Source organism: Pogona vitticeps, chromosome 6 (assembly GCF_051106095.1).
Source record: "Pogona vitticeps strain Pit_001003342236 chromosome 6, PviZW2.1, whole genome shotgun sequence".
NCBI lineage: Eukaryota > Metazoa > Chordata > Lepidosauria > Squamata > Agamidae > Pogona > Pogona vitticeps.
The window spans coordinates 92890981-92904331 of record NC_135788.1 but is presented as its reverse complement, the minus strand read 5'-3'; the positions used below and the strand labels follow the sequence as shown (position 1 = coordinate 92904331).

Genomic DNA, 13351 nt, shown 5'->3' with positions numbered 1-13351 from the left:
CAGCATTCATCAGCATTAATCAGCCTCACATTGGAAATGACATAGCTTGGCTGTGCATGAAAGGACAAGTGATGTGAAGCAGGACTGAACCTTTCCACCCCTATCAAAATATCCTCTAGAGTTTCCCATTAATTTGAAACAGAAAAGAGGCCCTTTCCCTTTAAGTTAGAAAGTACAGTATCTCTTTCCCAATGCAAAATGCTAAGAGACACTGAGAGCACAGTCTGAGCCAGGCTTTTCTTTCCCTTCAAGGGGACCTCTTTTGTTACGGAGCTCTTGAGAACCTGAGAATACAGTCAAACCACTTTAATTAGAAAGCTGGTTATTATCTGGGCTATGAAAGTCTTTTAGCAACCCTGTAGGTCTCCGTATCGCTGCTGTGTGTTACAATGCCAACTTCATTTGGCAGCTGTCTGCTCCGGAGAATCTCTCCTTCCCTTTCCTGCACAAATGAGCTGGGGGGTGGGGGCGGGGGCCAGGTGTGTGTGCTCAAGAGTTTACCTGCAGCTTAAGTAAATGATCACCTTGGCTTTACCTATGTCTTTACTTTAAGAAGAGAAAAGCCACCTCCTGTGAATCATGTCTTTTGTTCTAAAGGCAGGGGGGTGAGGAAGCAAGATAAAACTTGGCGGTGGGGGTGGGGAAGAAACTATCTGGAAATGATTTCAAAAAGAAACACAGCCCACTTTGTGCTGACTGACCAATGAGGTGAATTAATGTGCTTGGCGAAGGGTTGAGGGCTGGTCCATTCCAGAGGCTTCACATATCACTTAGCCGGATGGACAACTCCCACAGGGGCTGAAATAAAAGGAGACAAAGAGAAGACAGGAGCTCACATTCCTGCCTCCGGGACACAAAAGTGTGTGTTAACTTTGTTGCTAAATTCCCAGACCACTCTTATCAATGGCTACGTATAGCTATAGGCAATCCACCTCTTCTGTTGGTGGAGGCCTCGGTGGGTCTTCCTCCTTCCGGTCTCCAAGCATCCACGGTGGATCTGGTGGCCGAGGCATCTCCGTCTCTTCTGCTAGATTTGTCTCCTCTGGGGTTGGTGGTGGCTTTGGTGGTGGTCTAGGTGGTGGCTTTGGTGGCAGCCTTGGTGGCGGCTATGGAGGCAGCTATGGAAGCAGCTATGGAGGCGGCTTTGGTGTTGGTGGTGGCTTTGGTGGGAGTGGATATAGTACCAGCATAAGTGCCAGCGATGGCCTCCTTTCTGGAAATGAGAAGATAACTATGCAGAATCTGAATGACCGCTTGGCTAACTATCTGGACAAAGTGCGTGCCCTGGAGGAGTCCAATGGTGAGTTGGAGGCGAAGATCCGAGAGTGGTATCAGAAGCAGGGGCCCAGTCCAACTCGGGACTACACTGCCTATCACAAGACTATTGAAGACCTTAGAGACAAGGTAAGATTTCAGACTTGCAAACTGCATCTTGAGGCAGGCCTTACATGGCATGAACCACCTTTACCTGTAAACAAGGAAACAAATATTTTGTTGAAAGATTTTCATAAACATGAAAGGTTATTGTTATGCAGATTTTGACCATCAGAGGTTCTCCTTATTCAGGAATCTCGGCCACAGTTCTAAAGAACAAGTGTGGAAGAACAACATAATTGTGTTGATTCATGTGAAGGGAAAACATAGATATATGCATAGGATGCAGAGTGCTAATACAAAAAGACAGTGTGATCTCTAACATAGTCTAAGATCTTCACCTTTTCTCTAACAGTTCCTGTACATTCAATACCCTGTTTCCCCGAAAATAAGACAGGGTCTTACATTAATTTCTGCTCCAAAAAAACACATCAGGGCTTATTTTCAAGGGGTGTTTTATTTTTTTCATGTACAGCCATCTACATGTATTCAAATACAGTCATGTCATCTTCTTCTGGTTGCTGCACAACGGTGGAGGGCAGGGTTTCACTTAATTAGGGCTTATTTTGGGGGCAGGGCTTGTATTACGAGCATCCTGAAAAATCATACTAGGTATTTTCAGGTTAGGTCTTATTTTGGGGAAAACAGGGTAGTTACAGTAAGTTCAACTCCTGGACCTTTTCCTGGCAGGTAAATGCAGAAATGTGAAATATGCAACCTCTGCAATGTCTTCTGGGTGCTGCAGGTGTTAGAATCACAAAGAGGTCTTGCCAAAGTAAAAGATGGTAACTGTACTGGAGCTTATTCGCATTGCATGACTTTAAGATGGCAGACCCAGGTTTAAATCCCAGTTCTCAGATATCAAATAACCAAGTGATCCAGAGGCTTTCAGTGGATCTATTTATATAGCAATAAGTGTATATGTGGGGGAAAAACTGTAAAATGAAAGGGCAGACATTCAACCAAGGCTATGTTCCATGCTGGCTTATTTAAGAGAAGCATAATAGCCACCATTTCAGGCTGGAAGGCAGACAAACAAGATAGTTTTTATATTATACATCAATATATTTCCCATTAAAGGTGGTGCCTAAAAACATACTGAGTGCAAGAATCAAAACCACACTTTCATAGCACAGGTAAATACTGTGGCTGCACCTGTCATCCTGGAAATGGTATTCAGGATTCATTGCATAATCATATACAAATGTCTCAATTAGTGTTACGTAAAGATGTAGATATATTTTGCACCTTCACCCCTTTGGTAAACACCTGAAAAGCTGCTAGCCTTGTTCGAGTTTGCAAGAAGGCCCTCTGAAAGATGGGTGCAAGGTTTGCTTTTGCAAACAGCTTTGTTCTGTGCACAGCTCCAAATACAGCTGTCTTCTCATTCTTGGGAACTAGCAGCACCTTGTAAATTGCAGACAATTGGAGTTCAGTGCAATTTGCTCCTTTATCCAATTTTATAGTAGTGTGATTGGACTGAACACAACCTGTGCCTCTCTCCCTGGCACAAAGATGATAGCAATGATATATGCTTTCTGTTATTAATTCCCCTCAGACACAATCTGATTTTGTTGGGCTGAATTTTCTAGGTCTAGCTATACCAAGTGATCAATTCAGTGACAGACAGGCCTCCCCGATAGCCCTGTGTGCAGCTTTGTGGATTAATAATTAAATGCCAACTTCCAACTGAACAATAGTTTCTTTTTGGGTGTGCAAATGGAATCTGAACTATATAAACGACAACTTTCTTAAAGCAGTGCCTCTTCAGATGCTGAATCTAAATGTACTTTTATAAGTACGTATTTAACACCTTAAGGTTGTAGATCACCCTAAGCTCTAAAGGTTTAGAGGGAATGAAAGCAGGTTGGATCCAGGCTGATGATGTCTAACCCAATGGAATAAGTAATTTGTACCCTCTATTTATTTGGTGGTTTTTATAACATTTATATCTTGCTCGTCCTTTAACAAAGTGAAAACAGTATGCCAAATACACTGGATTGTCCTTCAGGTTCATATCCTCACAACAGCCCTGTTAGGCTTGCAGTTGGTGACTTATCCAAGCTCATTCAGTGAGCTTCATGGTCAAGTAATTCGAACCCACGTCTGCCCCACCCTAGTTAAGCACTGTGACTACTACACCATATCCCATTGTTTTCAAAGGCACTACATTCGTTTAACTTGAAGTGTTACGCTGAATGACCTAGGAGTGAGCCCAGCTGAACTCACTAGGAGCATTTACATAAAGTACCATACTATTAGGCTAGATTTTGTTTAGAGTACAGGGACTGAAATCAAAGAAATGTAAGGGACCATCAGCATGGTCTGGGCAAATAGGTCTGTAGGTGTCCTAGTCTGTTCCAGTAGGATGACAGGAAGAATATCATAATTTAAATAATAGTAGCATTTCAGAATTAGCTATAAATTAACATGGCCTATTTGATGCAAATGTGTGGACTCTTTTGTCCTTGGGGCAGGGGGGTAAAGCGTAGATGACCATCCTACCTGGTGAGAAAGTTGCAAAATTGCAAACCCACCCTTCCCCACCCTTCTCCCTGAAACGCATCCATGACTCTAGACTCTCCTTTACTGTTTTGAGTTGCCCCACGCCTGGATTAGGTCTCCAAGTCAACATCCTTACAGGACTGTTTTATTTCAGTATATGAAAACCTGTTGTTTGTTTAGAAAGTCATTCTTTGAAGAGGGAAAGGAACAGAAGAAAATGGTGGGTGTTGACTAAACTAAGCACACCATAATCTTTTCTCCTCTGTACACCTCAGGTTTATTTTGTTTCTGCAGAATCATCAACACACACTCCCAGTTTGTTTAGAAAGGAAGTGTACACTTACTCCTAAACATACATATAGGAACAGAAAAGTAAACAGTTATTGTACAGACATTTGTACCGGCCTCAAAGTCCACGACTATCGGCACTCCAATAGGGATTGTGCATTTTGATATATTAAAAAATGGATCATTGGCCAGGCGTAGAAGAAATTGGCAAACTAAAGCTACAACAGGAAGGAATTTAATGTGCCACACGCAGAAGCAGACATTAGAGGTAGCCTGTGTTTAGATGAGAAAAATCCTTAACTAATGGAAGTTTTAGAGTGTCACAAAAGGAATCTGTCTCGCCTTCAGGAATATACAAATTAATTTGCTTTGTTTAAAAACTGATTTTCAGGGCTTAGGCAGGGGACCACCATTATATATAAAGTTTGTATTTATATGCATAGATGAGCCTGCAATAGCACTGACTATAAATTAAATGAAAATACATTTGACATTCCGTCCATGACAGATCAGGAAAGAGATCTTCATCAAGAAAGCTTGATGAAAGTGTCAACCCAGTGTGTGCCGGCTGTGAAGAAGGTCAATTCCATGCTAGGTATCATTAAAAAGGGGACTGAAAATAAAACAGCCAACATTATAATGCCATTGTACAAAACGCTGGCAAGGCCGCACCTCAAGTATTGTGTAGAGTTCTGGTTGCTGCACCTCAAAAAAGGCATTGTGGAACTGGAAAAGGTGCAGAAGAGAGCGACTAAAATGATGCCTGGACTGGGGCACCTTCCTTATGAGGAAAGGCTACAGTGTTTGGGGCTCTTTAGTTTAGAGAAAAGGTGCCTGAGGGGGAACATGATTGAGATGTATAAAATTATGCAGGGGATGGATAAAGTGGATAGAGGGAAGCTCTTTTCCCTCTCATGCAATACTAGAACCAGGGGACATCCACTAACAAATTGAGTGTTGGGAGAGTGAGAATAGACAAAAGAAAATATTTCTTTACCCAGCATGTTGTTAATCTGTGGAACTCCTTGCCACAGGTTGTGGTGATGGCATCTGGCCTAGATGCCTTTAAAAGGAGATTGGGCAGATTTCTGGAAGAAAAGTCCATTGCAGGTTACAAGTCATGATGGGGATGTATAATCTCCAGGCTTAAAAGGAAGATACCTCAAAATGCCAGATGCAGGGGAGTGGTATCAGGAGACAGGTATCTAGTTGTCTCGTGTGCTCCCAGAGGCATCTGGTGGGGCCACTGTGAGATACAGGGAGCTGGACTAGATGGGCCCTTGGCCTGATCCAGCAGGGCTCTTCTTCTGTTCTTACAGTATGTGTTGTGATTAGTCATTCTGAGGTAAAAGCAGGCTTCAGATACATCTGGAGGGTCACAAATTCTGCTTATCTCTGTCCTGTAGGCATGGGGGAATAAGTGGGTGCAAAGAGAAGCACGGATCCACAGTGGAAAAAAATTGAAGACTGTGTCACCACAAAAATATATCTAAATATCTGTCCTTTTAGCTATGTATCTTACCATCCAAACACTTCTGAACACACATACATCCTTTTTTGTCTGCACAGCCATCAAACCGGTTAAAAAAGAAAAGATGTGGTGATACGCATGGAAGCAAATGACTCAACGTAGATGCTGTTTCTTCCCTTGCAGATCCTTAATGAAAACATTGACAACCACAAAATTATCCTGCAGATTGATAATGCCAGACTGGCTGCTGATGACTTCAGAACCAAGTAAGGAAAATTTCCCTGGGCAAAAGAATGGAGAAAGAAGTATACATGCAAATATTCTCAGACTGCCAGGCGTAACAGATTGAAGGCAGGGTTGTATCTCGAGGGATCCATTCAACAGATCCACTCGATTAATGATATGAACAGCATAATGCCAATCTCCTGTGTCCAGAATGTCTTTAAAGCACTGGGTGGCTGAATGGATAGCTCAGTGGTTTAGGTATTTGGCTACGGAGCTAGACATTGGGATTTCAATTCCCCACTGTACCTCCTGCGAGTACAGCCAGCCTATGTGGCCTTGGGAAAGCTGCACAATCCCAGGACTTTCCCAGAAGAAGTGGATAGTAAACCTGCTACATACTCTCTGAAAACACTGAAAGTCAGAATTGACATGAGAGCACAGATTATTATTGACTCCTCTCATACCAGCCATCCTAACACATTGTAAGCCTTTCCATACTTAGAAATAAATCAACAATTTGTTTGAGGAACTTCGTATAAAAGCATAAAGCATATCTCCAGAGGCAGCTCCCGTCATTCCTCACCATTGTCCAGGCTGATGGAAATATAAGTTCAACAGCATCCCTAGTATAAAGCAATAGTATAAAACTGCGGAAACTAATACAGTGGTGCCTCGCTAGACAATGATAATCCATTTCACTGAAATCGCTGTTTAGCGAAATCATTGTCTAGCGAAAAGCATTTCCCTATTGGAATGCATTGAAACCTGTTTAATGCTTTCCAATGGGGGAAAATAGTTGTTGTCTAGCGAAGATTGGCCGCTTTGCAAATCGCCGATCAGCTGTTTAAATAGCTGTTTTGGGAAGCTTAGGTCCCGAAAACACCCGTTTTGTGAGCGCAGAGGGAGCTGTCAAAATCGTTGTCTAGTGAAAATCGGTTTGCGAAACAGGGACCAAACATTGTCCAGTGAAACTCCCCCATAGGAATCACTGTGTTGCGAATCGCTACAGCGATCGCAAAAAGTCAATGTCTAGTGAAAAAACTGTCATATGGGGTAACTGTCTAGCGAGGCCCCACTGTAGTTATACCAAAATGTGGGGCCCCAAAAATTGATTTCCTTACACTTTGTTCTATATTTTGCTTAATAAAAAGATTAAACTAACTCAGCAGATTTTAGCCATTCATAACCATTTTCTGACTTTGTCCCCCCCCCCCAAAGGTTTGAGACAGAGCAAGCTCTGCGGGTGAGTGTGGAGACAGATATTAATGGCCTCCGCAGAGTCCTGGATGAGCTGACTTTGGCTAAAACTGATCTGGAGATGCAGATTGAAAATCTGAAGGAGGAACTGGCCTATCTGAAGAAGAATCATGAAGAGGTAAAAATAAACAGAGTAAATGGGCTAGTCTATGTATTATTATTTCAATTTATTTCTTATTTCAGTTTAATATACTGCTCCTGTTAATGCCACAGCACTACTCTGGGTGGTTCACAATAAAACACACAGTCAAATAATTAATCTAATAAAACCATAAATAACCTAACTACATAAAAACAGAGGGTACCAGGTCATTAGTAAAATTATATATAAAACAGAACATTAGAACAAAAATACAGAAAACAGATGACTGGATGGAGATGTAAGATTACCTCAACTCAACTACAGTTGGAGTGGAAGGCCTCCCTGAAGAGCCATGTCTTCAATTATCTCTTAAATGTTGTCAAGGAGAGGACCAGGCAAAGCTCTTCGGGGAGCTGATTCCACAAGGAGCCACCACACAGAAGGCCCTGCCTCTCTTAGAAGATGTGTGGGCTTCCCTCGGGGTCCCTACCCAGAGGAACTTCATCTACAATGACTTGGTTGGTTGGGCAGTTGACATTGAGGCAAGAGACTCCAACAAGTAACGTGGGCCTAAACTGTGGAAGGCTTTGTATGTGAAAGTCAAAACTTTAAACCAGATTTGGGGCTCCCAGTGTAGCCAGTGAAGGCAAGCCAGAACTGGAGTGATGCTATTGTATCTGCTCGCACCCACCACCAGTCTGGTTAGCACATTGTAGTGATTAAACTGTGCAATGGCAGTATCCACATAAGGTACAAGAGGAGATGGGAAGAAAGCAGGAAAAGGAGGATAACATTTTCAAGACTCCCCTTTTTTGGAGTGGGGGGGAGATTCCTCTGGTTGACTCAAAAAACATTTGTCCAATGAAATCTAGATTTCAAAATTCATCCAAACTGAGCTGTAAATAGCTTACCTCTCTCTCTCGGAAAAAAAAATGGATGCTATGAAGTGTTGCCATGTGCACATGTCCCCAATTAATGCCTTTGTTTTATAGGAAATGAGTTCTCTTACTGGGCAACTGACTGGCAGTGTGAATGTGGAGGTTGACTCTGCTCCAGGCATTGACCTTACCAAGATCCTGGCTGATATGAGAGACCAGTATGAACTGCTGGCTGAAAAGAACAGGAAGGATGCGGAGGCTTGGTTTACCACCAAGGTGAGATGGGGAAATGGGAGAAAGAAAGAGGGAGACTTGAAAACAAGAAAGGCACTGGAAGAAATCCAGGCTTTCACTAGCTTGTGTCACTCATGAAAATGTATTCTTACTTACAAAGGGCTTTCTCCCCTTTTGAAAAATACAGACTGAAGAACTGAACCGGGAGGTTGCCGTTAATACTGAACAGCTTCAGACCCACAAGACTGAGATCACCGACTTGAGACGTAGCTTCCAGAGTCTGGAGATTGAACTGCAGTCTCAGCTCAGCATGGTAATATGTGAATGATTGGTGAAGCATTCCTGATGCCAGAGTTGTGAAATAAGTTGACTCCTACATGGAGTCTGCCCGAGTGATGTGTAAAACCCAGGACCCCACATGCTCGCATGTATACACACATACCCAAACACACACACATTTCCTTCACCCTCATTTCTTCCTTATAACATGATTTTTTAAAGTTTAAAATTTACTTATTTAAAATATTTTACCCTGCTGTTCTCCTTAAAAAGGACCTAAGGCAGCTTGCATCAGTATAACAAGAACAGAAGCATACAAATACTAAAAAAGATCAAACAGATGCATACTAAAAGACATTAAACAAAAAAACAACAACACCAAAAATACATTAAAAGCAGTAAGGCACAACCATCCAATGAAAACCCCATTCAGGTAGCCAATCATTAAGGGAAAACTTGTTTGAAGAAAAAGGTATTTGCCTCCTTGGGGAAAGACAGGAAAGATGGGGTCAGCCTAGCCTCTTGTGGGAGGGAGTTCCAGAGTCTGGGAACAACAATAGAGAAGGTTTTTCTCCCATGTCCCCACCAAACACACCTGTCCAGGTAGCAGGACTGAGAGGAAGGCCTCTCTTGATTATCTTGGACAGTTGAGTAAGAACAAAAGAGATCCCTGAAATCGCTTGGACCCAAGCCATTTAAGGCATTATAGGTTAAAACCAGCACTTTAAATTGTGCCCAGAAATAGATCAACAGCCAGTGGAGCTGCCGTAACAGGGGAGTTATGTGATCCCTGTGACCAACCCCAGTTAGCGATCTGGCTGCCACATTTTGGACCCACTGAAGTTTCCTGACACTTTCTAGAGGCATCTCCACGTAGAACATGTTACAGGAATCCAGCAGCATGTAACTAAAGCATGTGTCACCGTGGGCAGATGAGTCCTCTCTAGGAATGGGCGCAGCTGGTGCGCTGGTTTTAATTGTTCAAAGGCACTCTTGGCTACCACCCAAACCTGGGCATCCAAATATTGGAATATAATTATATATGTTTCCATATAGATACAGTATATAGATGCCTTCTCAATTTGACTGCTGCTGTTATTAGGGAAAGGCAACTATTTTAGAGCTCAAAGAATAGTATTTATTTACACAAGTAACCGGTCTAATGCTTGCAAGATTAGCATGAAGAAACACATGAAAACAAATATCTAGCAACAAATATCTAGCAAGTACTAAAACATCACACCTATTCAGTTCTGGCTGCTTAATGCCAGCCTACGTGTGACTATCCTAACACCCCTTCTGAAAGCAATAAGACCAAAGCTGGGGGGGGAGTATTTTGGGCTACGAACCCCCAAGAAATGGTTAGTAGCCAAGCTGTAAGAATTGCCTGAGGAATACTGGGAGCACCTTATATTCTTAGGAAGTAACACCTCCAGTCTTTGGCCAAGACTAAGGTTTTGGCAGTTCTCCAAATGACCACGCAGTTCAAGATCGGTAGGTTGATAAGTACTGCAAAAGCTTCCACTTGACCCTTAGGCACCGGCACTACTGCAGCCTCTCTATGTTTTTGACATCCATTCCTTTTATACCCTGCTGGCCAACTTCAAGCCCCTTTTCTCATTGGTGCCCTTCTCTTTCCAGAAAGCTGCCCTGGAAGGGACCTTGTCGGACACAGAGAACCGTTATGGGGCTCAGTTGTGCCAGATCCAGGCTCTGATCAGCAACATTGAAGCACAGCTGGTCGAGGTCCGATCCGACATGGAGCGACAGAACAATGAATATAAGATGCTGATGGACATCAAGACCCGTCTGGAGCAGGAGATTCAGACCTACCGCCAGCTCTTGGATACCCAAGACATCCAGTGAGTTGTCTTACAGTTTGCTTTGTTTTTAAGTATTCTTTTAAAAGCTCTCTCTGTTTTAGGAATCTTCGGGTATAAATAAGGTGCTGCAAAGTCCCATATAATTATTTTTTAGAGAATAGCCCCCCCAAATTCCTCCTTACATCCATGTAAGGAGGGATTATACAGCATTACTTTCCCTCTTGTATGTTTGTTTCAATTGATCCGTCATATGACTGGTCACATGACAATGTGTGCCTATTTGCACTAAGAAGAGTTTGCTAAAGGGGGAGAAATGCCCTTATATTGCCTTTTTATAGGATCAAATAAGCCATCCGGATTCTAGCCACTATTTTAAAACATATTGTATCTTTCCAACGACTGTAATAAAAACATTTTAAGCAATTGGAGGTAATTACATTTACAGTTCCAAAGGTCCCCAAGTAGTTAATTACAGTTAATGCTGAGAAAAGGTTCAGGCAGCAGGGAAAGAGGGAACCCAAATACGAAATGGATTGACTCAATAAAGCAGGGGTGTCCAACCTTTCACCTTCCCTGGGCCACATTAGAAAATGAAAATTTGGTTTGGGCCGCACATAAATTTGGTTTGGGCTGCATGGGGGGGCAGCCCTAGCCATCCTCCGCAGCCCCGCTCCAAGCGCGCTTATCAGCAGCTGTGATCTCAGACAGCAGAGGCTGCCAGCTTCGACTCCGGTGGCTTTATGGGGCTGGGAGGGGGTCCACCTATTGACAAGGACAGCGCAATGCAGTCACACAGCCCCCCTCTCCCCTCCCCTCCTGCTCCTTCCTTCCTTCCTTCTCTCCCCGCTACCGTTCTGACGTGCCCCAGCCGCACTCCGGCCGCAAGTGCCGGCAGTGTAACTTGAAACTTTGGAATTTCTTTAAAAATAAAAAATTGCACTGGGCCGCATTATGAGCCGACCTGGGCTGCATGCGGCCCTCGGGCTGCAGGTTGGACAAGCCTGCAATAAAGGAACCCATGGCCTTGAGTTGGAGCTGTGAATGATAGGGCCTTTGGAAAACCTCACCTCCATAGGATCACCACTAGTCAGAGTGCACATAGCAACACAGTTCCAATGGTTCATTGCAGTTATAATTGCAGTTTAGAAAAAGAACATATTTCCTTTTCAATTTCTTGTTGGTAATTGATATGATTGTTTTAGTTGCTCTAAAAGCAACAACACCTGCATGCCACGAGCTGCCAGCCTGTGGTGCCCAGCACAATTCCCCCCCCCCACCTACCTTGCCCTTGCTTCAGTAATAATGGGCTGGAAACTCAGTTCCAACTTGAAACACATGATATTTCTCGCCTACCCTATGTGATCTGATATCACAACTCGTAATGATAACAGCAACCAAAACATTCCAGGTGCACCAAAAAAGGAACCTACTTATTAAGTTATTAGAATAATATTTTTTAAAACAAGATGAAATAGTCCTAGTCGTAATCATAGTCGTAGTTGTTACCACCACTTCCTGAGGCATTCATCTTTTAAATTTGTTTCAGCAAAACACTTACAGGAAAACAGGATTGAGGGTCACATATGTATTACCCCTGAAGTAAAATAAAACCTAGCAAGGTGCAGCTTCTACTTTACTTGTGTTAGAACACCAGTCCAGGTTGCTGAGTTTTAAATAAAGACAGAAAAGAAAAGTCAAAGCTTGTTTATTTTATGTTTATAGTAATCCCCCACTTTTCTTTCTCTCACCTGCAGCTTGTCAGGAACTGACTCAGGAACTAAAGCTAAAGGTAAGTCTCCATTATTCAAAGGAGGACCTCGTTGCCTCTTGAGAACTCATGAGGTGGTTGCCTTGCTAAAGCTAAGCAATTCCAGGTGTGGCTAATGCTTGGATGGGCGACCACATGGGATCCCTTATATGTGCACCTTTGAATTTCTCAGGAGAAGATCGAGGTGTAGTAAATAAACAATCTGAGCTTGAATGATTGTGGGGGTATTTTGCTTGGGTTTCTGTTGGGTGGGGAGCCAGGTAGTGAGTCTACGCTGCAAAGTTACAGCAATTTTATGCCACTGTCACGGCTCCATCATATAAATCTCTGAGATTTAAATTCTTTGAGGTTAGAATACTCTTCCAGAAAATCCAAATGTAATCTCTTGAACTATAGCAGAAGATTCTCCATACATGACCAAACATCAAATCCCAGAATCCCGTGTGATGCATGTTAAAGTGGTATCAAGTTGGTACAATTGTGTTGTGTAGATACAGAATAGAAAGAGAAGGAGCTGGGGTGTTTCTTATCCTCTCCCCTCTGTTGCTGACATCAAAGCAAAGAGGGCTGAGGAGAGCCAGTGAGGGAGTCTGGCTGCATTTTAAGCCTTCCTTTTGCAGCTGGGGGAAGCCCTTGGGCACTACAACCTGTTTCAAGATGTCTCACTTGACTCAGTCTCCCTTTCTTCCTTGTTTTCCTGTAGACAAAGTGAGTGAAAGCAAGAAGTAGTGAACAGGACTCATGTCTTCAAGCAGAAATGAAAGAGGCACCAGTGAGATCAACTATTGCTTTAATCAATCAATGAAAATGTTTGCTTTCCAAAAATCACTTGTGGTAGCTTCTTGAGAACCAATTCCTGATGGCTCCTTAGCCGCTTCTCTGTTTAGCACCCTGTTGTATGTTCCTGATGCTTAATAAAATTTCTTTTGCATCCTGTATATCTAAGTGAAGACTTGTTACATTTAATTTGCCTGCTAATCATCTCTGAAGTTTCTGACAAGCAGTTTCAGTGTGTATTTTGCCAAAGTTTATGCGCACAATGGAATCCCTTTCCTTCCTTCCTTCCTTCCTTCCTTCCTTCCTTCCTTCCTTCCTTCCTTCCTTCCTTCCTTCCTTCCTTCCTTCCTTCCTTCCTTCCTTCCTTCCTTCCTTCCTTCCTTCCTTCCT

General features: G+C 42.9%; 1 protein-coding gene across 1 annotated transcript; it reads left to right on the top strand.

Moving 5' to 3' along the window:
- The first annotated feature begins 650 nt into the window (after positions 1-650).
- LOC110074852 (keratin, type I cytoskeletal 19) lies at positions 651-13122 on the top strand. Its single transcript, XM_020785522.3, has 8 exons — positions 651-1404; positions 5822-5904; positions 7082-7238; positions 8195-8356; positions 8502-8627; positions 10235-10455; positions 12171-12205; positions 12888-13122. Exons 1-8 carry the CDS (start codon positions 904-906, stop codon positions 12911-12913), a joined length of 1311 nt encoding a protein of 436 aa, XP_020641181.2. The 5' UTR covers positions 651-903; the 3' UTR covers positions 12914-13122.
- Positions 13123-13351: the final 229 nt, after the last annotated feature.